Raw genomic sequence first — 26,210 nt, forward strand, 5'->3', positions numbered from 1 at the left:
TAGAATGGATTTTGTTTCAACCAACTATATAATTAACCTATATAGGCTATTTGGCTATACAAAGCTGACGTGATGACAATTAAACTATATTGACTATAAACTATATTATTATAATAATAACGAAATAATCCTTTTTCCAGCTACAAACTTATTTTAGCTAAATTATGAGAATGCGTTCCATTAAAACCGACAGGTTTGTCTCTTCTATGATTCCGTAGTATTGGATTCCATAGAGACGGGCAAACATATTTTTTGGTGTTGCCAGATAGCTAACAAGCTATACCTCATAGAAGAAGCTAACCAATCTAACATCCAAGATAAGGTAAATCGTGTTTAAACTTCCTTGCTAAGGTATTGTGTTATCGTGTGCAACTTTTAAGAACATTATGCCGCAAATACGATATCAACTAGGTGTATTGCTCGAAGTGTATAGTTAATGTAAATAGTTAACGTTACATTACGGGCTGTCATGTTTCTGATTTGGCTCATGTTAACTTAGTTAGCTAGCTAAAGTAACGTTAGTGATGATGCCACCACAGTTGAATCGTCGACTTTGGTAGCATAAGCCAGTATCTGATTTTTTTCAAATCTCTCAGGCTCCAGAAGACTTCCTTGGGTGATTGAGTGCCACAACACGAACAAACTATGTCCTTTAGAGACTTACGAAGTAAGTACCGTTATCTAGCTATTACCACAGACAGAAGAGGTAGTTATAAATATATTCGCTATTAATGTCTGTAATAGAGAGTAAAAAAAATAGTAATAGTAATGGCGTCTTTTTGTAGGCACTAATAACGCGGAGGCCCGCCGTGGCTCGTTAGTTAATGCTATAGGGAATTTAATGGGTGTATGAGATTAAAGCCGAAAATAAGGTCTGGTAAACAAAGGCTTAGGATATCTTATACGTTTAGTTCTAATAGATAATCGTCATCACCTAACGTCACTTTTTGTGAATGTTGAAGCTTTTGTGTAGCTACGTTAATGAAAACAAAGCACATCTTTACGAAGCAAGTCGAAGTCTACGCCCCTTCGTCGGTCATTGGTCAACATTAGGGATATATATATATTTTTTTTCTTCACCTTTTATTTAACCAGGTAGGCCAGTTGAGAACAAGTTCTCATTTACAACTGCGAAATGGCCAAGATAAAGCAAAGCAGTGTGACACAAACAACAACACAGAGTTACACATGGAAATTACAAACGTACAGTCAATAACACAATAGGAACAAATCTATATACAGTGTGTGCAAATGAGGTAAGATTAGGGAGGTGAGGCAATAAATAGGTCGTAGTGGCGAAGTAATTACAATTTAGCAATTAAACACTGGAGTGATAGATGTGCAGAAGATGAATGTGCAAGTAGAGATACTGGGGTGCAAAGGAGCAAAAAAAGTAGTTGGATGGGCTATTTACAGATGGGCTATGTACAGGTGCAGTGATCTGTGAGCTGCTCTGACAGCTGATGCTTAAAGTTAGTGAGGGAGATATGAGTCTCCAGCTTCAGTGATTTTTGCAATTCGTACCAGTCATTGGCAGCAGAGAACTGTAAGGAAAGGTGGCCAAAGGAGGAATAGGCTTTGGGGTGACCAGTGAAATATACCTGCTGGAGCGTGTGCTACGGGTGGGTGCTGCTATGGTGACCAGTGAGCTGAGATAAGGCGGGGCTTTACCTAGCAAAGACTTGGAGCCAGTAGGTTTGGCGATGAATATGAAGCGAGGGCCAGCCAACGAGAGCATACGGGTCGCAGTGGTGGGTAGTATATGGGGCTTTGGGGACAAAACGGATGGCACTGTGATACACTGCATCCAATTTGCTGAGTAGAGTGTTGGAGGCTATTTTGTAAATGACATTGCCGAAGTCAAGGATCGGTAGGATAGTCAGTTTTACGAGGGTATGTTTGGTAGCATGAGTGAAGGATGCTTTGTTGCGAAATAGGAAGCCGATTCTAGATTTAATTTTGGATTGGAGATGTGAGTCTGGAAGGAGAGTTTACAGTCTAACCAGACACCTAGGTATTTGTAATTGTCCACATATTCTAAGTCAGAACCGTCCTGATTAGTGATGCTGGACGGATGGGCAGGTGCGGGCAGCGGTCGGTTGAAGATCATGCATTTAGTTTTACTTGCATTTAAGAGCCGTTGGAGGCCAAGGAAGGAGAGTTGTATGGCATTGAAGCTTGTCTGGAGGTTAGTTAACACAGTGTCCAAAGAAGGGCCAGATGTATACAGAATGGTGTCGTCTGCGTAGAGGTGGATCAGAGAATCACCAGCAGCAAGAGCGACATCATTGATGTATACAGAGAAAAGAGTCGGCCCGAGAATTGAACCCTGTGGCACCCCCATGGAGACTGCCAGAGGTCCGGACAACAGGCCTTCCGATTTGACACACTGAACTTTGTCTGAGAAGTAGTTGGTGAACCAGGCGAGGCAGTCATTTGAGAAACCTAGGCTGTTGAGTCTGCCGATAAGAATGTGGTGATTGACAAAGTCGAAAGCCTTGGCCAGGTCGATGAATACGGCTGCACAGTATTGTCTTTTATCGATGGCGGTTATGATTAGAGGTCGACCGATTATGATTTTTCAACGCCGATACCAATTATTGGAGGACCAAAAATAGCCGATACCGATTAATCGGCCGATTTAAAATAATGTTTTATTTATTTGTAATAATGACAATTACAACAATACTGAATGAACACTTATTTTAACTTATTATAATACATCAATAAAATCAATTTAGCCTCAAATAAATAATGAAACATGTTCAATTTGGTTTAAATAATGCAAAAACAAAGTGTTGGAGAAGAAAGTAAAAGTGCAATATGTGCCATGTAAGAAAGCTAACGTTTAAGTTCCTTGCTCAGAACATGAGAACATATGAAAGCTGGTGGTTCCTTTTAACATGAGTCTTCAATATTCCCAGGTAAGACGTTTTAGGTTGTAGTTATTATAGGAATTATAGGACTATTTCTCTCTATACAATTTGTATTTCATATACCTTTTGACTATTGGATGTTCTTATAGGCACTTTAGTATTGCCAGTGTAACAGTATAGCTTCCGTCCCTCTCCTCGCTCCTACCTGGGCTCGAACCAGGAACGACAACAGGTCATTTAATGTGGTCGAATCCGGAAACTATCATCTCGAAAATAAAACTTTTATTCTTTCAGTGAAATACGGAACCGTTCCGTATTTTATCTAACGGGTGGCATCCATAAGTCTAAATATTCCTGTTACATTGCACAACCTTCAATGTTATGTCATAATTACGTACAATTCTGGCAAATTAGTTCGCAACGAGCCAGGTGGCCCAAACTGTTGCATATACCCTGACTGCGTGCAATGAACACAGAGAAGTGACACAATTTCACCTGGTTAATATTGCCTGCTAACCTGGATTTATTTTAGCTAAATATGCAGGTTTAAAAATATATCCTTCTGTGTATTGATTTTAAGAAAGGCATTGATGTTTATGGTTAGGTACAGTCGTGCAACGATTGTGCTTTTTTCGCAAATGCGCTTTTGTTAAATCATCCCCCGTTTGGCTGTCTTTGTTAGGAAGAAGTAGTCTTCACACAGTTCGCAACGAGCCAGGCGGCCCAAACTGCTGCAAACTGTTGCAAGAGAAGTGACACAATTTTCCTAGTTAAAAGAATTTCATGTTAGCTGGCAATATTAACTAAATATGCAGGTTTAAAAATATATACTTGTGTATTGATTTTATGAAAGGCGTTGATGTTTATGGTTAAGTACACGTTGGAGCAACGACAGTCCTTTTTCGCGAATGCGCACCGCATCGATTATATGCAACGCAGGACACGCTAGATAAACTAGTAATATCATCAACCATGTGTAGTTAACTAGTGATTATGATTGATTGTTTTTTGTAAGTTAAGTTTAATGCTAGCTAGCAACTTACCTTGGCTTCTTACTGCATTCGTGTAACAGGCAGGCTCCTCGTGGAGTGGAAAGTAAGGCAGGTGGTTAAAGCGTTGGACTAGTTAACCGTAAGGATGCAAGATTGAATCCCTGAGCTGACAAGGTAAAAATCTGTCGTTCTGCCCCTGAACAAGGCAGTTAACCCACTGTTCCTAGGCCGTCATTGTAAATAAGAATGTGTTCTTAATTGACTTGCCTAGTTTAAATAAAGGTGTAAATAAAAATGTTTGGCCAAATCGGTGTCCAAAAATACCGATTTCCGATTGTTATGAAAACTTGAAATCGGCCCTAATTAATCGGCCATTCCGATTAATCAGTCGACCTCTAGTTATGATATCATTTAGGGCCTTCCTTGAGGCTGAGGTGAGGTGCACCCATGACCAGCTCGGAAACCAGATTGCATAGCGGAGAAGGTTAACTTGTTAACCTGTTTGGGGTGCAGCCCGACACCGGTACACTTATGACAACATCCAGCTCAAGTGCAGGGCGCGAAATTCAAAATATATATTTTTTAAAATATTTAACTTTCACACATTAACAAGTCCAATACAGCATATGAAAGGTACACATCTTGTGAATCAAGCCAACATGTCCGATTTTTAAAATGTTTTACAGGGAAGACACAATATGTAAATCTATTAGCTAACCACGTTAGCAAAAGACACCACTTTTCTTACTCCATCAGTTTTTTACTCCATCAGTAGCTATCACAAATTCGACCAAATAAAGATATAAATAGCCACTAACCAAGAAACAACTTCATCAGATGACAGTCTGATAACATATTTATTGTATAGCATATGTTTTGTTCGAAAAATTTGCATATTTCAGGTATAAATCATAGTTTACATTTCAGCTACAATCAGAAATTGCACCGAAAGCAGCCATAATATTTACAGACACCAACGTCAAATACCTAATTACTCATCATAAAACATTTCTGAAAAATACATAGTGTACAGCAATTGAAAGACATGCATCTTGTGATTCCAGACAATATTTCCGATTTATTAAATGTTTTACAGCGAAAACAAAATGTAGCGTTATATTAGCATAGCCACAATAGCCAGAAACACTTGGGCGCCGACGACCAGTTCACATGCACGACAGATATTAGAAATAGCATCATAAAATGTTTCTTACTTTTGGTGATCTTCCGTCAGAATGTTGGACAAGGTGTCCTTTGTCCAGAACAGTCGTTGTTTGGATCTGGAACGGCAAATTTCCCTCTTCATTTAGCATGGGCACTTGCCAAGTGCTACGGATCTCTCCAACGTCAACAAAGTCAGAGAACGGAACACGGCAAAACTCCCGAAAAAATTTAAATAATCTGATTAAACTATATTGAAAAAACATACTTTACGATGATATGGTCACATGTATCAAATAAAATCTAAGACGGAGATGTTAGTCGTCCATAACGAGAGCAAAACAGAAGGCAAATCCATGTCCTCTTTCGCGCGCTCCAGAAACAGGAAGTGGACGGTCACGTCAAACAAAGAGCTTTAATTCCACCTCAGATCAAGATAAACACGAAATTTTTTCTCTCACCGCCTCTTGACAACCAGGGGAAGGTGTATGAAGTGTATGTAGACTCTTACGTATCATGCCCATGTATAGGCAGGAAGTTGAACAGAGCATCGATTTCTGACATTCCACTTCCTGGTCAGGAAGTGTGCTGCAGAATGACTTCTGTTTCACTCAGAGAAATAATTTGAACGGTTTTAGAAACTAGAGAGTGTTTTCTATCCAATAGTAATAATAATATGCATATTGTACGAGCAAGAATTGAGTACGAGGCCGTTTGAAATGGGCACGATTTAACTGGCTACTCAATACTGCCCCTTGCAGCCATAACAGGTTAACTTGACTTTCGAAGACCTTAGAAAGGCAGGGTAGGATAGAAATAGAAATAGGTCTGTAACAGTTTGGGTCTAGAGTGTCTCCCCCTTTTTAAGAGGGGGATGACTGCGGCAGCTTTCCAATCTTTTGGGATCTCAGACTATATGAAGGAGAGGTTGAACAGGCTAGTAATAGGGGTTGCAACAATTGCGGCGGAATAATTTTTAGAAAGAGAGGGTCCAGATTGTCTAGCCCGGCTGATTTGTAGGGGTCCAGATTTTGCAACTCTTTCAGAACATCAGCTATCTGGATTTGGGTGAACAAGAAATGCGGGAGGTTTGGGCAAGTTGCTGTGGGGGGGTGCAGGGCTGTTGATCGGGGTAGGGGTAGCCAGGTGGAAAGCATGGCCAGCCATAGAAAAATGCTTATTGAAATTCTCAATTATCGTGGATTTATCGGTGGTGACAGTGTTTCCTAGCCTCAGTGCAGTGGGCAGCTGGGAGGAGGTGCTCTTATTCTCCATGGACTTTACAGTGTCCCAGAACTTTTTGGAGTTTGTGCTACTGGATGCAAATTTCTGTTTGAAAAAGCTAGCCTTTGCTTTCCTAACTGCCTGTGTATATTGGTTTCTAACTTCCCTGAAAAGTTGCATATCGCGGGGGCTATTCGATGCTAATACAGTACGCCACAGGTTATTTTTGTGCTGGCCAAGGGTTGTCAGGTCTGGAGTGAACCAAAGGCTATATCTGTTCCTGGTTCTACATTTTTTGAATGGGGCATGCTTATTTAAGATGGTGAGGAAACACTTTTAAAAACATAACCAGGCATCCTCTACTGATGGAATGAGGTCAACATAAAAAATGACATAAAAAATGTCTGGAACTCTGGAGCTCTGTCAAAGTGACCATCAGGTTCTTGGTCACCTCCCTGACCAAGGCCCTTCTCCCCAATGGCTCAGTTTGGCTGGGTGGCCAGCTCTAGGAAAAGTCTTGGTGGTTCCAAACTTCTTCCATTTAAGAATGATGGAGGCCACTGTGTTCTTGGAGACCTTCAATACTGCAGAAATTTTTTGGTACCCTTCCCCAGATCTGTGCCTCGACACAATCCAGTCTCGGTGCTCTACGGACAATTCCTTGAACCTCATGGCTAGTTTTTTTTCTTTTCTTGGACATGCACTGTCAACTGTTGGATCTTTTATATAGACTGTTATGTGCCTTTCCAAGTCATGTCCAATCAATTGAATTTTTCATAGGTGGACTCCAAGTCGGATATACATCTTAGGGATGATCAATGGAAACATGATTCACCTGAGCTCAATTTTGAGTCTCATAGCACAGGGTCTGAATACTTAACGTATTTAAATAAGTTATCTGTTTTAAATTTTTAATACATTTGCAAAAAAAAATGAAAACAATTTTCACTTTGTCATTGTGGAGTATTGTGTGTAGATTGATGAGGAACACATGTAATTTCAAGCGGTCTGAATACTTTTCGGATGCACCGTATTTGTATCATACCTTAGTTCTTTGAGGTTTGTCTTTTAGAAGAGCACAAAAGGCACATGTAGCGACAGCGAATTGTCCCAGCTCCATCGATTTCCATACAATATCGATGTGAGTGATTGAGTTTGCGCTCACTATTGATTACAGTGGAACAAGCTTCAAGTGGACGCTTGCAAACGTTGGTGTGTGTACAGTTTACAAGGTACAAATTTAGCAAAATACAAGTAATCTGAACACCATTGTGCCGAAAGAAAGTCTGCACCCCTTTAACTTTTTTTTCACAAAGTGAAAAGAAATAAGACTGTGTTAGAAAATCCACTCCAAATCATCCATTCTGTTTGCAACAAGGCTGTTAAGTAACTGCAAGACAACACAGCAAATAAATGTATTTTCTGGTCTAAATTTAAAAACTACAGGGTTGGGTCAAATCCAATACATCACAGTGAAACCCTCTCTATTTTCAAGTATTGTGTTGGCAGAATAATGTTATGGGTATGCTTGTCATCAGCAGGGACTGGGGAGTTTGTCAGGATCAAAATAAATATGAAAGGAGCAAAGCCCAGGTAAAAAGTTAGAGGAAACCCCACCTCAGTCTTCTGAAAACCTAGCCCTGGGATAGTTTTATTTTTCACACAAGAATTACACAAATTTGAATGCCAAAGACACACCAGCATGGCTTTCCAAGAAGTGTTGAGTGTTCCTGAGTGGTCTAGACTTAAATTTGTTTGAAAATCAGAGAAAAGTTTTGAATATTGCTATCCATCAATGATTCCCAACCAAATGTAATGAGCTTGACCAATTATGACAAAAACAAGTCAAGTAGTACCTGAAGTACCCACCCTTCACCCATAGACACAAACAAACATGATCAGGAATGCCTCTTTACCATCTAAGTTAGCTAGCTAGTTAACTAGCAAACTAGACTGATGGTTTATAAAAGCCAAAGAATGATCAACTTGTTTTAATGACTAATATCCAGTGCAGCCATCTAGCCAGGTTAATGTTGCTATCTAGCTAGCAACCATGAGCTAGCTAGATAACAATTACTGTGTAAACTTAAACTTACCTAACATAGTTCACAGAATTGTCCATTTTAAACAGATTTCAGTAATATGAGATAGTTAATCCAGAGATTCTTACCTTTGTAGTCTCGTCAAGATCGTCATGGCCCATGTGAGTGACATGAAGTTTGCGACATGAATGTATAGACTAGCCACATTAGCGGCTAATTATCAAAATGTCACATTAGGGTAAGCCTACACTACACAGACCTTATTTGAAGTGGTTTTGAAAGCCCCTATGGGAAAAATTTTATGGGGGGAAAAAACAATTGGAACCATTTCCGTGTTTGACCACTAGGTTTTATGGGTATTATGACTCATACTGTGATACTCTAACATTATGTAACATTAGCTACGTGATGAAAACAAGATGTTTCTCCTAAGGTTTGCAATACAGGGTGGCTATTTGCCAAAGTAATCTAGCTTTCTTGCTATTTATGGTAGCAGATAAGTTCAATATGAACTATTGGTCTAGGCATCATGACACCAGTTAACTTTTTCTACTGGTTTCCAACTTATTGTGTATCAGCCAGCAGAAAGTAGTTAGTGGATCTCATTTATAATGCAAATAACCATCTCTTGACAGATTTCACAGAAATGATGCGGGCTCTGGGCTATCCTCGCTTGATATCCATGGAGAACTTCAGGACCCCCAACTTTACCCTGGTGGCAGAAATTCTCATTTGGCTTGTGAAAAGGTGATAAATAGGCAAAGTCTGACAAATGCAGTAGCTAGTCTTCTGACAAATTCATACGATACAGCACACTGCTGCAATGCTTTTTATTGTATCGTACGTTTTTGTTGTTCCAACAGATATGAACCGCAAATGGACATACCGAGTGACGTGGACACGGAGACAGACAGGATTTTCTTCATAAAGGCAGTGGCCCAATTTATGGTAAAGATGCATTGTCATTTGTTTAAGGCAGAGGTGGCGCCCGCCTCCCTGGATCCCTTTTCCCCAGAGCTAAAGTCCCGTCAGCCTTGGTCTTACTTTGTTAAATGGGCACCATTCGCCAGAGTACAGTAGAGCAGAGACAGTGTGTCAAGTATATGCACCGAAGCTTAGGGACCTTTAGCTGTCGGGAAGAGGGGTCCAGAGAAGTTGGATTCACAGCCACTTCGTTTGTTTCATTTATTTGTCTGTTTGTCAATATTTTGTTTATTTTGAGACCTCCCATATTTGTCTATCACATATCGTATTATTTTGTAGTAACTGTTCTACAAGGCCACTTTAATTTTAAGTGCTAACGTCTTTAGAAAATAAGGGAATGTGTAGTTTACGAGGCTAACAGGTTTTTGGAGGGGAACTCAAAATGTGTTTTTAACCTGATTCCAGGCAACAAAGGCTCACATCAAGGTGAACACAAAGCGTCTGTACCAGGCTGATGGCTACGCTGTGAAAGAGATGTTGAAGATCACCTCAGTGCTGTACAGTGCCATGAAGACCAAGGAGATGGCCTCAGGGGACAAAGTGGAGGAGGACAATAGCAAATTCAAGTTTGACTTGGGTTCCAGGGTGAGAATGACACTGTAACATGTACCTCCATGTTGCCAACTCCATGTAGGTCTACCTCCAAATATGATAACTCCATGTATCTCCATATATGCTAGCTCCATGTACCTTCTATGTAACAAAAAAAATCTACCAAATGAGAAAAGATCTGCAAGAAATTGTTATTTTTAGGAAGAAATGGAGTGGAGGTCCAAAATGGTTGACCGGTACTGTTTAGCCCATAGATATGACTAGGTTAATATAAGCAGGGGACCCCTGACATAGCAAAGGCTGCATGGGGTTTCTCTGTTGATGTTACAGGGTTATTGGTATTGTAATATATTCAGCCCCACAGACAAGGAGATACTCCCAGCCCTGTCTGTGAAGACAGTTCAGACCTGTTGGGGCTTCGACCACAGATGTGACAAATGGACAATTTTGCTTAAGGTTTAAACAGATTTTTTGTTTTTGTTTTTTTGTTAAAACGGTAAGATAGAGTCATAAAATTCCATGTCAATTCACAATGCAAAATAATGGTCCTATTACGACAGCTGGGGCCGGGCATTGAAGTTAAAGTATATCTACCGCAGTCATATACCCTTGAAAGTGCCTCTGCTACGGCGTTTTTGTTTGTCTGTAAAGGTACACTACGGCTTTTTAACACTAACCGCCTGGCCTTTCAGCCTATAAGTACCCGCTAGAGAACGTTGCCGGGGGTCACCTTTAGCATATGCATCAGATGCATGTCCACCCGCAAGGTGTACAAACATAAGCATCAACTCTTGCTAAATAGTGCGTAAAAGATGAATTGCATGAAGAAATATTATTGGAAATAAATCCATGTAGAAATTTAGCCACAATAGTGTAAATCTACAAAGTCCTAGTGAAAAACGTTGGCCTATATACACTGCTCAAAAAAATAAAGGGAACACTAAAATAACACATCCTAGATCTGAATGAATGAAATATTCTTATTAAATACTTTTTTCTTTACATAGTTGAATGTGCTGACAACAAAATCACACAAAAATTATCAATGGAAATCAAATGTATCAACCCATGGAGGTCTGGATTTGGAGTCACACTCAAAATTAAAGTGGAAAACCACACTACAGGCTGATCCAACTTTGATGTAATGTCCTTAAAACAAGTCAAAATGAGGCTCAGTAGTGTGTGTGGCCTCCACGTGCCTGTATGACCTCCCTACAATGCCTGGGCATGCTCCTGATGAGGTGGCGGATGGTCTCCTGAGGGATCTCCTCCCAGACCTTGACTAAAGCATCCGCCAACTCCTGGACAGTCTGTGGTGCAACGTGGCTTTGGTGGATGGAGCGAGACATGATGTCCCAGATGTGCTCAATTGGATTCAGGTCTGGGGAAAGGGCGGGCCAGTCCATAGCATCAATGCCTTCCTCTTGCAGGAACTGCTGACACACTCCAGCCACATGAGGTCTAGCATTGTCTTGCATTAGGAGGAACCCAGGGCCAACCGCACCAGCATATGGTCTCACAAGGGGTCTGAGGATCTCATCTCTGTACCTAATGGCAGTCAGGCTACCTCTAGCGAGCACATGGAGGGCTGTGCGGCCCCCCAAAGAAATGCCACCCCACACCATGACTGACCCACCGCCAAACCGGTCATGCTGGAGGATGTTGCAGGCAGCAGAACGTTCTCCACGGCGTCTCCAAACTCTGTCACGTCTGTCACGTGCTCAGTGTGAACCTGCTTTCATCTGTGAAGAGCACAGGGCGCCAGTGGCGAATTTGCCAATCTTGGTGTTCTCTGGCAAATGCCAAACGTCCTGCACGGTGTTGGGCTGTAAGCACAACCCCCACCTGTGGACGTCGGGCCCTCATACCACCCTCATGGAGTCTGTTTCTGACTGTTTGAGCAGACACAGAGGTCATTTTGCAGGGCTCTGGCAGTGCTCCTCCTGATCCTCCTTGCACAAAGGCGGAGGTAGCGGTCCTGCTGCTGGGTTGTTGCCCTCCTACGGCCTCCTCCACGTCTCCTGATGTACTGGCCTGTCTCCTGGTAGCGCTTCCATGCTCTGGACACTACCTTGACAGACACAGCAAACCTTCTTGCCACAGCTCGCATTGATGTGCTATCCTGGATGAGCTGCACTACCTGAGCCACTTGTGTGGGTTGTAGACTCCGTCTCATGCTACCACTAGAGTGAAAGCACCGCCAGCATTCAAAAGTGACCAAAACATCAGCCAGGAAGCATAGGAACTGGGAAGTGGTCTGTGGTCACCACCTGCAGAACCACTCCTTTATTGGGGGTGTCTTGCTAATTGCCTATAATTTCCACCTGTTGTCTATTCCAAGTGGACAGTTTGATTTCACAGAAGTGTGATTGACTTGGAGTTACATTGTGTTGTTTAAGTGTTCCCTTTATTTTTTTGAGCAGTGTATATATATAGGCCAAGTGAAAAATGTTGGCCTGGACTTTGTAGAATTACACTATTGTGGATACATTTCTACATGGATTTATTTCCAATAATATTTCTTCATGCAATTCATCCTTTACAATTGTTTACGCACTATTTAACAATAGTTGGTGCTTATATACTACTGTTCAATTATGTTCTTTGAATTAATTGTTCTTTTCCTATTTTCAACACAGCCAATGACACATCAACATTCGTAACAGTCTAATACATACATTTCATATATGCTATCGGAAGAATAATAATTTGGTTGTTTATGAAGGTCTTAGAATAAATACAATTAGAATACTAAAAAAACTATTAATTCAAAGAACATAATACCATTTTCATTAGTTTGTTACTTCTAGCTAAAACGAAAAACGAAAAACCACTAGTTAAAGAGTTAAAATCCATCACACAAATCTATTATTTCATTTTGGCAGGTCTAAAGAAACATTGTGGAAATAAGAAAAGGTATTTAAAAAAACAGAATAGCATATTTCAAGTTTTATGTTACTAGTCTTAGTCGCTAGAGCAATGCTGCCGCGTGAGTGGTTATGTTCTGAACGCATAGCCATGCGGTTATTTTTGGAAATAGAGCTGCACCTCTTGAATTTTGAGTTATTTGACAAAGGTAAGTGTCATAGAAACTGCAGAATATGCTCTTTGTGAAACGTTTTACTTGGAGGATTTGATAAAGTGATGCTCCCTTCCCTGCATCTGTCAATTCCATTTCGTGCCCATCTCTTCATGTATAATTTTACCACCCATAATATTGTCACTCATCAACTATTGTCAATTGAATCTTGTCTTTAGGCCAGCTCTTATTGTTTGTGAAATTAGTTTAGGTATAGTTTAGGTGTAGTTTTGATGCGCAGGCTGACAAGCATCGTTTGCTTCCCCTCGCTCATCAACTCAGATATGTTTTGCAGTATTCTAAAAGTTTAGTGCAACACGTAGAATGTTTTCATTTCCCTTACAATACATTTAGTAATAGTTATAGCAAATAAAACAGTCCTGTAACAGCTTCTTTTGACAAAGTAAAAGAGAATGATACAGTATTAACCCGCAAGCCGCGCCGTCAAATTATTTGCTAAAATCATGAGCGCCAATGCTGATGGGTAGGCATAACATGAACTCGTCATCACACTATTGTTTTTATATATAAATCAACCTCTTCACCGTCCTTATCATTCAGTTAGGCCTAGTTTAATTGTGAAGTAACGTGCACAATTATCGCCCATTCATTCTTATCTATAACCTTATTTTACCAGGTAAGTTGACTAAGAACACATTCTCATTTACAGCAACAACCTGGGGAATAGTTACAGGGGAGAGGAGGGGGGATGAATAAGCCAATTGGAAGCTTGGGATGATTAGGGTGGCATGAGGGCCAGATTGGGAATTTAGCCAGGACACCGGGGTTAACACTCTTACTCTTACGATAAGTGCCATGGGATCTTTAGTGACCACAGCGAATCAGGACACCGGTTTAACTTCCCATCCGAAAGACGGCACCCTACACAGGGTAATGTTCCAAATCACTGCCCTGGGGCATTGGGCTAATATTTTTTTTAGACCAGAGGAAAGTGCCTCCTAATCCTTCTGGTCTCCCATCCAGGACCAACCCTGCTTAGCTTCAGAGGCAAGGATGCAGAGTGGTATGCTTCAGTGCGGAAAGAGAGACAGAGACACATGCCTAGTGCCTGGCTGGGTACAAACATCCTACAGCTCATTGTCTTGCGGGTTAAGTTGTGAATAGTTATGGGGTAAAAAGGCTCTAAATACTTTTCTGTTTGTGAGTTGAAAAATTCTGACATGAGCAATGTAAAATACAACCATTTAGGAAAAGTCAGGGAAGGACATTGCTTTTTTGGGGTAGGAATCGTCCGCTAAGAATCGATTCCTAAGATTCAGTATTTTTGGAATGGAGGAGACCAATTTTAGTTGCCGTGCTTCCGAGAACACAAACACTCTGATCTTTCATAGCGAGCTAGCAAGGGACGGAGAGAGAGAGGAGGAGCGTGCTGGAATGTTGTATTTCGCAATTTCTTGTCTTTCAATGTCTCGCAACTTCAGTAAAGCAGGGCCTTATCATCAATTAATAGGCTAGGATATTTTATACGCAACAGACCGAAGACTGAACACACACTGTGATTTGAGTTTTGTGGAGGGGACAAAACCATTGTTTTTCCGTTACGGATTTTTCTTAACGTTAAAGATCCCAATTTCGTTTAAACGTTCACACCCCTAGGTTCGACCCGCCTAAACTGGTTGGGATTTGCATTTTGACCACTTTGGGCATCTCTGTACACACTGTCGTAGATCAGAATCTTAGAAGGAATGACAAAATTATATATTTTACTAGACAATTATCACAGTTGATTATGACAAAGTATGCCATAACAATTTTGTTCGAATCCAGGCTGTATCACAACCGGCCGTGATTGGGAGTCCCATAGGGCGGCCCACAATTGTCCCAGCGTCGTCCAGGTTAGGGTTTGGCCGTCATTGTTAATAAGAATTTGTTCTTAACTGACTTGCCTAGTTAAATCACAGACTACAAAAGGAAAACCAGCCACGTCGTGGACACCTACGTCTTGCTAAACACCTTTGCTCACTTTGAGGATAACACAGTGCCACTGACGCGGCCCGCTACCAAAGACTGTGGGTTCTTCTTCTCCGTGGCTGATGTAAGCGTGTTCACCCTCGCAAGGCTGCCGGCCTAGACGGCATCCCTAGCGCGTCCTTGGAGCATGCGCAGACCAACTAGCTGGTGTGTTTACGGACATTTTCAATCTATCCCAGAGATGGCCACCATTGTTCCTGTACCCAAGAAAGCAAAGGTAACTGAATTAAATGACTATCGCCCCATAGGGCTCACTTCTGTCATCATTCTGGACTCCAAAGCAACAAGCCCACCTCCAGAAACTCCTGTACCCCTATATAGGTCCTAGGGGGGACATTTAAGCATATACCTGATAACATTATTTTGCATGACCTGTATTCTCTTTTTCAGCTTTTTTGATAGCCCACTATACCATGCAGAGCAGGCATAATCAAAATTACACTGAATCAAGGTTGAGACAAGCAGTTTCTTAACTTTGATGTTAAAATATCTAGTGTTACGATATAAACCATTTCAATTTGTTTGCCATTTTAGAAATAATTTTTAGCAGCAATCAGGTCTCAAGAAAGGGATTGATCTAGGGACACACCAAAATAAGTGAATCAAAAACGAGTGTAAATCTCCTTGCTTGCACAGTTTACCTTTATCTGGTCAGCCCTACGCAATCTATGTTTTGTTCCAAAAAAAATGTATTCCGTTTTTCCCAAATGTAGCGACATTTTGTTGTCAGTCAACCAATCTCTAACAAAATGCAATTCCTTACTCAGGGTCTCCTCTATGTAAACTGTATCCTTGACTGATATCAGTATGGCTGAGTCATCAGCATAAAGCAGGAGTTTGCACTTTACTGTAGCTGGCATATCATTAACATATATAAGAGAGGCCCTAAAATTGATCCCTGTGGTGCTCCACATGATATTTCTTTGGCCTCTGACAGAACATCACCAACATTACGTACTTGTGTTCTGTTGGTCATATAAGACCTAAACCAAGTCACTGCTACATCATTTAGATCCGTGCATTTCAGTTTCATCAGGAGAATATCATGGTCCACAGTGTCAAAATATTTCCGCAAGTCTAACATGATCATACCCGTATAGCTCCCCTTCTCACTTTCCTGCCACAACAACTATCTAATACACACAAAAGTAAAGGAATGGAATAAGAATATATACACTACCGTTCAAAAGTTTAGGGTCACTTAGAAATGTCCTTGTTTTTAAAAGAAAATAATTTTTTTTGTCCATTTTAAAATAACATCAAATTGATCCAAAATACAGTGTAGACATGGTTAATGTTGTAAATGACTATTGTAGCTGGAAACGGCAGATTTTTTTATGGAATGTCTACATAGGCTTACAGAGGCCCATTATCAGCAACCATCACTCCTGTGTTCCAATGGCACGTTGTGTTAGCTAATCCAAGTTTATCATTTTAAAAGGCTTATTGATCATTAGAAAATCCTTTTGCAATTATGTTAGCACAGCTGAAAACTGTTGTTCTTATTAAAGAAGCAAGAAAACTGTCCTTCGTTAGACTAGTTGAGTATCTGGAGCATCAGCATTTGTGGGTTTGATTACAGCCTCAAAATGGTCAGAAACAAAGACCTTTCTTCTGAAACTCATCAGTCTATTCTTGTTCTGAGAAATGAAGGCTATTCCATGCGAGAAATTGCCAAGAAACTGAAGATCTCGTACAACGCTGTGTACTACTCCCTTCACAGAACAGAGCAAACTGTCTCTAACCGGTGCACAACTGAACAAGAGGACAAGTACATTAGAGTGTCTAGTTTGAGAAACAGACGCCTCACAAGTCCTCAACTGTCAGCTTCATTAAATAGTACCCGCAAAACACCAGTCTCAACGTCAACAGTGAAGAGGCGACTCCGGGATGCTGGCCTTCTAGGCAGAGTTGCAAAGAGCAAGCCATATCTCAGACTGGCCAATAAAAAGGAAAGATTAAGATTGGCAAAAGAACACCGACACTGGACAGAGGAACTCTGCCTAGAAGGCCAGCATCCCGGAGTCGCCTCTTCACTGTTGACGTTGAGACTGGTAAAAGTTGTTAATGAAAGACTGGCCATAGTGTCCAGAGCAGGTCGGTAACAACTTAACCAGAGATGAGGCTATAGTGGTAAAAAAATATATAAAAAATAATATATATATATTTGCAACCTTTTATCTGGTTATCGCATAAAACATCATCAATATCAAGGCCAACACTACAGGATTTGACCTTATGGGGAGTTTTTGAGCCAATGTCCTTTTAAAATGTTCCACAGTTTACGAGTCTGATGTAAGTTGGCATTAACAGTGTCTATGTTATGTTTGGATTTGACCTTATCCATTGTGTATCTGGTTTATACAGTTACTATAACCATCATAATCTTGTAGATTTGTGCTTTTGAATTTGGCCAGGTAGCGATCCCTTTTCCTTGTGAGGTCTAAGATCTTGGAAGTGATCCATTTTCCTGACCTCTGTATGATTCAAATTTGTTTCATCGGAGCCAGAGAGTCGAGTGCAGACAGAAACATATCTTTAAAAGATACCAAGCTTGATCAACATCGCAGTTTTGTACATGAGACCAATACAAATTTCCAAGTACTTCTACAAACGTTCCTTTGAGTAATGTTTCATAGACCGTACCTTCATGTAGTTATTACCTGGCTCAAGTAGTATTTTGGATTTCTTACGGGTACAGTAGGTTACCATATGATCACTAAAAACTATATTTAAGACTCCTGACTGACAGACATTCTCTTGGTCTGATGATACAATAATCAAATCCAAAGTTGACTTACTCTCTACACACCCGGGTTGGCTCAACAATCAGTTGTTTCAGTTATACAGGGCATTTACTAGTGTACTTTTCTTGGGTCATAACTGCACATTTGTATTACAATCGCCAAGCAGAATATATTCTCTATCAGCAATAAATTGATCACAGCAATTTGATTCAAGTAATCATAGAAATGATTCTGCTTAGGAGTTCAATAGCACACACCGACAACTATAGGACGACATTTAGGAAGAAGTATATATACTGGTGCAACCTCAGGTCCATCCATTTTAAGATCTGAATGAGGGTTAAAATGCACATCATTCCTCGTAAAAACACACATGCCGCCACCGTTTCGGTCAATTCTATGAATGCTATAACCAGGTAGCTCAACCTCATTGTCCTCAATTGACCCGTCGAGCCATGTCTCAGTCACTGACCCGTCGAGCCATGTCTCAGTCACTGACCCGTCGAGCCATGTCTCAGTCACTGACCCGTCGAGCCATGTCTCAGTCACTGACCCGTCGAGCCATGTCTCAGTCACAGCAACTACTGCAGCCCAGGTGTTAGAAGCGAGGAGATTTAATTCCTCTAATTTCGGCAGCAAATGCGTTGACATGAATAAAGTGAAGTCCTCTCCGATTGAAACAGTCAAACATTTTCTGTGCCCACTGCTGATACATCGACTATCTCATCTAGATTGCACTCATCATCCCTGCTTGTGTTCAGCATCCCAATGTTTGGCACTACGTTTAAACAGCATACATTGCAAACAAGCAAAATGTTACTTTGAGACTTTACAGCTTCATCATATGACAAGGGTTGGATATCCCCACACTTTGTGTAATTAAGAGGAAGCTTTATGCTTATGTTGCAGAACAATACATTGCATGAGGCACAAAGATGCAGTCCTCCATAACCACAGGCCAGACATTCAGGCTGTAATCAGTACTTGAACGAATCAATAACTACTGGTGACAACCCAAAACCTAGCAGTCACAGTCAACAGCCCTTAAGTACTGGGCCCAGATTCACAAAACCTTGAGAAGAAATGTCTTAACTGCCATTTTTTCCTTAACTATAGACTTAAGAAGAACGTTAAGCTAAGTTGCTATTCCTCAAAAAGATTATTGGAAATGTTATTGCGCTACTTATGTTCTCCTTAAGCAAAAAGTTAAGAAGAAATGTGATTATTGAAAATAAAGTTCTTGGAAATGTTGTTAATTCCAGATAGCTAAACTCAAGAACATGTTTTAGAACAGTAATCTCAGTACGAAATATGCTAACATGATTGCCATTGCTAGCTAGATAGCTAAAATGGTTGCCTTGCAACAAACAGTCGTAAGAAGATGTTTGAAAAGTTCATAAGAGAATCATTCAATCTTAAGATATTGTTGATGAATTACACTTACGAACTATCTTATGAACTTTTTTTTCTTGAGAAACTTCTTAAGTTTTTGCGTAAGAAGTGTTTTGTGAATCTGGGCCCTGGTGTTTTTCCCCACTATTACAATATATTTAGTTATTGATGATGTGGCTGGTGACACCACCATGAAAATTGCACACAAAGGAAAGAAAAACAACTCTATCGTCATGAAATATTGTTATTTTCTGTATTACGTGTTAGTGTTTTCAAATGTACTTTTCCAAGCTTTTTCCTCTGAATTCTCCTTCTCTTGTCTGTGATCCAGATTGCAGACCTGAAGGCAGCGAGGCAGCTGGCCTCGGAGATCACGTCTAAAGGAGCGTCGCTTTACGACCTGCTGGGGAAGGAGGTGGACCTGAGGGTGAAGGAAACACACACACACACACACACACAGGCTCAGAAACACACCACGGCTGGGGAAAGCAATCAGAGATTTTGACTGCATGTCTGGGACTGTGGGTGACGGTTTGACAGCCCCCCGATATGTGGAGATGTTACCAAAGACATCTGTATCATTTAAAATATTTGACACGGCACTTGATTTGAGAAGACATTGGAACGCTGCAGACAGGCACACACTGGTTACTTAGAAGTATTACTTAGAAGAAAACTTTGGAGAAGAATGTCTATGCAATTCTTCACCAGAATATCTGTGACAGATTATAATGACATGTTGTCCTTGAGAGTTGAACCTTATCATGTTGATCCTGTCTCTCTTCATTATAGGAGATGAGAACTGCTGCCATCTCCAGACCCTTGGAGATCAACGAGACAGAGAAGGCCCTCAGAGCAGCCATCAAGGAAGTTTTGGTGTGTATTGTCTTGAGATACAGACATGGCTCATATGTCTGTTCCACCACCATTCACTCTCAATAGCAACCACTCTAGCTAATGTATATGTGTCTTGCTCTGTGGTCCAGGAAAGTGTGGATAAAACCAAAGACATGCTGAACAACGTGTCCTCAGATGAGACCAGCCTGGAGTCCAAAATGGAGAAGAAGAAACAGGAGCTGGAGAGGAATCAGAAGAGACTCCAGACTCTACAGAGTGTACGGTGAGTTAGGAGAAACTTCTGTGGCAATTATGTGTTTAAAAAAAAAAAATATATATATTTAGAAGGACTGAGAAGCTCAGTTCTGATGACTTTTTAAAAGGACATTGTACTCCAAAATGAATGAAAATACAATTATGCTGACGCCATCTAAAATATAATTTCCACCTCGAGAAATGAGCCCAATAACATATTGGTCAAATTATTTGTACAAATCATTTTAACATATTGGACCATGAAATTAATTTAACATATTTTAACATAGGCTATATGCATGGTCCATATTATCAGATATGCTATTAGCAATGAGTATTATAACCTGTAGCCCAACTGATGCAGCATAGTGGCTATAAATAAATAGGCTGAAGCATGGGGTTGCCTATGTTCATTTAGTAGGCCAAGTGCTTGCTTGCCCATCTGACCACAACCACTTTGCTCTTTACAACCACATTGGGCGCTTCCTGGAGGAGGCGGAGTCCTCAAAGCTGCCCTTGAAAGCTTTTCTCTTCCTCTTCCTCTGCTGGGCCCTCTCTGCCCCCTCCTCGTCCTCCCTGCAGTCCGGAGCCTTTTTCTAGACTGTGACTGTGTACAGGACCAACAGCCGGAGGTCGTCTTCGAAGTCATAGTCCGAGATCCTCCATTGGTCTGTGTACTGGCCTCCATCCTTCACCCTCTCCCCTCATTGGTTGAAAACCTGAGAAGCAACCCGCCGGCCTCCACACCGGCTCTCCACAGCAACCCAGTTCCACTCAGACCCAGCTTGTTTCGAGACTACCCAGGATTTGAATGTCTGAGGGTAGTGGGGAATTGCCATCAGGATTCCTCAGGTACTGGTATTCCTCCTTGCCTCTGTTGTAGGGCTATTTTTCAGAAGCCCAGTTAGTGAGGCACCTGGAACAGTGGGGTGCTGGATGATCGGGAGAGAAAGAACCCCCTCAATAGGTGATGGAGGATTCTCATCTGACATGGATTCTCTGCCTCTGCGCCATAGAGGAAGTCATGCTCAGCGGAGTGCAGGTTGGCCACCTTCCTATCCAGAATAAAGAAACTTTCCATCCATATCCATACTGCCTGGAAAGAGAAGTCAGACAAAATGGTCTGAGCTGACCGCAAATTGAAAACCCATGATTTCCCTTACAGTACAGCACTAAAGTTACTATCATCTAGAGGCTTTTGCCCCAAGACTGTCCTGATGCTGTATCTCAATATTTGTTCATAAATACCTGGGTAGCGGTAGAAAAAAATATATAATTTCATTTTTATTAGAAATTAATACCGTGTACAATGCTTTAAAGATTATTGAATCAACTTTGCTCATGAGTTAAGCAGTAAGCACATTTTATCTTCATGCCTAACTCTTTTCTTTTGCACATCAACATATTTTAGCAGGGTGCTAGTCTAGAAGACAAGAAACAAAAATCCCATAATATAGAAGTGAGAGTCCAACACTCTTGAAATAGTTGCAGATTTTTTAAATATTTTTTTATTACATTTATTTTTCTAAGACAATGTCTTATTAATAGCTCACAAACATTTCAGCTTAACACTAGTTTTCTCACACTCACACACCTGTTCCTCTCCCAGGCCAGCATTCATGGATGAGTATGAAAAGATTGAGGAGGACCTGCAGAAGCAGTACGAGACCTACGTGGAGAAGTTCCGTAACCTGAGCTTCCTGGAGCAGCAGCTGGAGGACTACCATAGACTGGAGCAGGAGAGGTTTGAAGTGAGCGAGCGTCCTCCTCAGTCATAGGGTTGTATTTGGTTGGTACCATAGACGTCAGGGGGCCTGTTCAAGAGGGTGCGATGTTACGGAATGTTCACAAATATATAGGTAACTGCCAGAATAAAGGAAACGCCAACATAAAGTGTTTTAATAGGGCGTTGGGCACCACGAGCCGCCAGAACAGCTTCAATACACCTTGACATAGATTCTACAAGTGTCTGAAACTCTATTGGAGGGATGCGACACCATTCTTCCACATGAAATTACATCATTTGGTTTTTGTTGATGGTGGTGGAAAACGCTGTCTCGGACATTGCTCCAGAATTTCCCAAAAGTGTTCAACTGGGTTGAGATCTGGTGACTGAGACGGACATGGCATATGGTTTACATCGTTTTCATGCTCATCATACCATTGTGACCACTCGTGCCCTGTGGATGGGGGCATTGTCATCCAATGGGTGTATTAGCCATGGTAGCTAAAATAATGGCCTGCCCAGCATTTTTATACATGACCCTAAGCATGATGGGATGTTAATTGCTTAATTAACTCAGGAACCACACCTGTGTGGAAGCACCTGCTTTTAATATACTTTGTATTTTTCATTTACTTAAGTGGTTCCATTATTTTGGCAGTTACCTGTATTACTTGTTGTCTGTTCACACTGCTATGCTTTATCTTGGCCAGGTCGCAGTTGTAAATGAGAACTTGTTCTCAACTAGCCTACCTGGTTAAATAAAGGTGAAATAAAAATAAAAAATAAAAATTTCGAACAGAAGTGATTGTCTGTCATGCAGAACAGCGAATCCCGTCAGCTTAATCTTTAAAAAAAACTTTTATCTGCAACATTGTGAACATTTCACCTCACTGAACACACCCCTGGTATGAATTCTACTGGCTGTTACCTCGAAACATGGTCTTGCCTGATATATTGTGATTGACAGATGTACAAAAGGCTATATCAACTTATTTTTCTTTGTTCTATCTCAGGAGACTGAGAACACCCTTAGGATGATGCAGCACAAACTGCGGGAGGAGGAGAGGAGGCTGATGAGGAGTGGAGGTGACACGCGTTCAGTAACACACACCTGTATGACACACTCAATAAACCACAATCAACATCACGCGCTTGATGACACACACACACACACACACACGAATCGATGCTCGAACACAGTCTCACGCATAATTTGAAAAGTAATCAATTCAGAGGTCAAACTCATTCTGCTTGCATTGCACGTGTAATATTCTTTGAATGCCATGCTTTAATCAATAAATACTGCCCTTGGCCGTAATACTCTAGTTGTATATCTCCATAGCCAAAGACGAGGACTCCGATATGGACATCCCTGAGGACGAGGGTTCAGACAGTGATATGGAGGATCGCAGACCCTCTAAGCCCCGTCCCACCAGAAACGGCCCTATGACAGGTACTAACTCTTTACTCTAGCGTTACCCCTCTTCCTGAGGCCATGTCCAGCCAGGAGGGCCACCGTGTGCTATGGCGGCTTTCGTTCCAGCCCTGCTCCAACACACCTGATTTAAACTACAGCGTTTGAATCAGGTGTGTTAGACTGCAGTTCGGCTGGAGAGAAAAACCCCCAGGTTCCAGAGTCGCCCACCCCTGTCCCCACGGGGACCCAGCTGCCTCATATCACACTTGACCCTTAAACCTCTATCCTAACAGGGAGAGGCGGAGCGCGGCTCGTCGGCAACATGCAGGGTGGAGACAGCGAGGAGGTCAGTAAAGGGGTAACCATGACGATAACGAGCGCCCCCCAAAAATTATGATTCACTCCTTTTTAGAAACTCAACTCATTCACTCCATATTAAGTGATACCTACCAGTGAGGTATGACTACAGTCGATAGAGGATAATGCCAGCCTGAGACTGCTTTACCGCAGGCAAACGAAAAGTAGGACAAGAGAGCACTTCCCAGGTAACGCCACCCCAAAGGACACCACGTCCAATAGAAATGAGACTGAGAGGCAAAAGCGCTTGGTAATCTGTCTCCAGTGTTTAGAGATCGGTTTGTCTCCCATGAATTTGTGTATGGAGACTTCTCTGGCTAGATGCACAGAGCCCTCTCTTCTTTCTCCATCACTCTCTCTCTTTCCCATCTGTTCTTTCTACCTATCCTGTTCCTCATCATCTCATATTTCTCTGTTTTATCCCCTTTTCACTTCATTTCCCTCCTTTTCTCTCCACCATTCGTATTTCAAAAGCCCAAAGCGGCTCGCGCCCCCACACGGAGGACAGGGAAGGTTGGTGTGGGACCATGGGATCTAGTCTGTGGCATGTGTGGCCCCTAGCCATGATGGATGTGAACTGAGCAGATCATATGAGTAGATCCGATTGGCTAGCTCATTAGATGGCAACATCTGATTGGTAGTAGTTTAGAGTTTGGTTGCACTGCACAGTGAAATGTTTCCCTAGGTGGTCGTATTAGCACTAGCTGAGCATTACCCCATGTACCCTGTATGTGTGTAGAATTTCCCGAACCTCCTAGAACCCATCAGACTTTGGCTTGTAGTTGTGTTAAGGCACTATCATGCTAAGGTACGAACCTTGTTAGCTAACTCTGTCTGCTCTTTCAGACAGAGGACAGTGAAATAGACGTGGACGAGGATGATGATGAGGAAGGTGAGGAGGAGAATGAGGACCTGGAGGACGATAACGACAGTCTAGAAGTCCCGGCGCCCAAGCCATCCCGGGCCTCCAGGGGGCCCTTGAGGCCCCAGCTATTAGAGGAGAGCGATAACGACTTTTAAGCTGACACACACACACACACACACACACACATCCACCCACACTGTATCACAGCTCGTGAGCACTGAGGACAAACAAAACACTTTATTCCATATAACCTAATAATGTAATCATATAATAAACACTGTCCAATCTGAGCTTCCTGTTTCTGAGTGTTATCTAGCTCCGCGGTCCACCACTCAGTAGTAAATGACTGAATCATCTTAACAGCAAGCGTGCCAATAGAGCCAGGTACAAGGAGAGCTAGCTACAGTAGCACTCCTTAGTTCTCCTCACACGGGGCCGTAACCTTGGAGACTTCCTGCTGGCCAGCAGCCGGAGCAACAGCCACTCATTTTGACAAATCACCTTCACTCTGCTGATTCGGCCCTCTTCACTCTGTCCTCTGCCCCATGTGGGCGGAACAGGGTTGGACAGCCCTGACCTAGAGCCTGACATGCCACGTTTCAAGCATATACTAGCACAAATTACAGTCCTGTTGAATATTAAAGCCTGGATTCAATCCGATTAGTGAAAATAAGACCAGGAAGTGAGGAAGTCAATTTGGTCAACAAAAGTGTTTATAGATCATTTTGATACGTGAGGCTTATTTGTATTTGAATTGACGTTTCACAATGGTTAGGTTATTACGAACGCACTGACATAAGTGGATGCACGTGGCATTTTGGCAACAAACAAAAAAACGTTCTATCTGAGTTGTGCCCAGCGGTCACGCGTATCGGCACTCTCATTGGCTAGAATGGTCCCACCTGGTCAAAGCCTCCTCCCACCTGCCTTCCATCAAAGACCGTACAGTGCTTCCATTTCCATCTTTGAGGACATGTATTTCCAGTGTTGGTCTCTGCGAACGTGGAAACATTGCCTTTAAAAGGTCCATACCTGACAAAGCAAGATTGGATTGTATTCCGGCCTTATGATTCAGATTGACATCCACATAGTATTGTTTTGGCGGTGTCGGGAACTGCGAGCTATCAAATCCACAAGAGGCTCATTGCGTTACCTTATCACAGACACTGCCATTGGATGCAACGAAACCACACCTCCACGCCTGACTATAAATCGACAAATCCCATGCATCCATACAACTTCAAACACAGAATTAGACTGATCGGCTTATTAAATCCCCTCCCCATCCAAATGAACATGAAAACTTATATCAGCCCAACATAAATGGTTTGACATTGGAGTCATTATTTCTAACATGGATAGAACATTCACTTTCTAGTGCTGTTTTGAACTTCAAACGTAGAAGGGATCACAAGGGAGTGGTTTGTGACACGTGTGCAACCGCTTACCGATATGTGTCGGCTCATAACGCAGTTACACCTCCAACGTCATCAAAACATCTGCTATGCAGCTTAACGCTCAATCTAATTGAATCCAGGTCTTAATCTTTTCATGAAATACTAAAGCTTGCTGTAGTATAAAATATAGATTTGATATATCCCATTGTGCCAGTAATAGACCCTTTCCTCTGGGGGTTGTGATCAGCACAATGTGCTTTCTCTCAATATCATTTCAAGTACAGTACTATATACAGTACTATATACTGTAGGCTA

The 26,210-nt window shown here is 41.6% G+C and overlaps 1 protein-coding gene across 3 annotated transcripts; it reads left to right on the plus strand.

The window, feature by feature from the left end:
* Positions 1 to 219: 219 nt before the first annotated feature.
* Positions 220 to 24,788, plus strand: cluap1 (clusterin associated protein 1). 3 transcript variants are annotated; one of them, XM_038991336.1, is made up of 13 exons: positions 220 to 322; positions 597 to 667; positions 8,931 to 9,042; positions 9,159 to 9,243; positions 9,685 to 9,864; positions 19,373 to 19,468; positions 19,834 to 19,917; positions 20,028 to 20,161; positions 21,743 to 21,884; positions 22,873 to 22,972; positions 23,202 to 23,312; positions 23,570 to 23,622; positions 24,480 to 24,788. In XM_038991336.1, exons 2-13 carry the CDS (start codon positions 646 to 648, stop codon positions 24,651 to 24,653), a joined length of 1,293 nt encoding a protein of 430 aa, XP_038847264.1. In that variant the 5' UTR covers positions 220 to 322; positions 597 to 645; the 3' UTR covers positions 24,654 to 24,788. The 3 variants fall into 3 exon arrangements, with proteins under 3 accessions (XP_038847264.1, XP_038847265.1, XP_038847266.1); XM_038991337.1 differs by having other exon boundaries at positions 22,873 to 22,945; XM_038991338.1 differs by lacking the exon at positions 597 to 667 and having other exon boundaries at positions 235 to 322.
* The last annotated feature ends 1,422 nt before the right edge of the window (positions 24,789 to 26,210 follow it).

Source organism: Salvelinus namaycush, chromosome 4 (assembly GCF_016432855.1).
Source record: "Salvelinus namaycush isolate Seneca chromosome 4, SaNama_1.0, whole genome shotgun sequence".
Classification (NCBI taxonomy): domain Eukaryota; kingdom Metazoa; phylum Chordata; class Actinopteri; order Salmoniformes; family Salmonidae; genus Salvelinus; species Salvelinus namaycush.

Excerpts from the sequence above, each read along its gene's own strand:
- cluap1 (XM_038991336.1), top strand. The coding sequence starts at position 646 with ATGTCCTTTAGAGACTTACGAA. Across the intron at positions 668-8,930 it reads GTCCTTTAGAGACTTACGAA|ATTTCACAGAAATGATGCGG; the intron begins GTAAGTACCGTT and ends ATCTCTTGACAG. Across the intron at positions 19,469-19,833 it reads GGAAGGAGGTGGACCTGAGG|GAGATGAGAACTGCTGCCAT; the intron begins GTGAAGGAAACA and ends TCTTCATTATAG.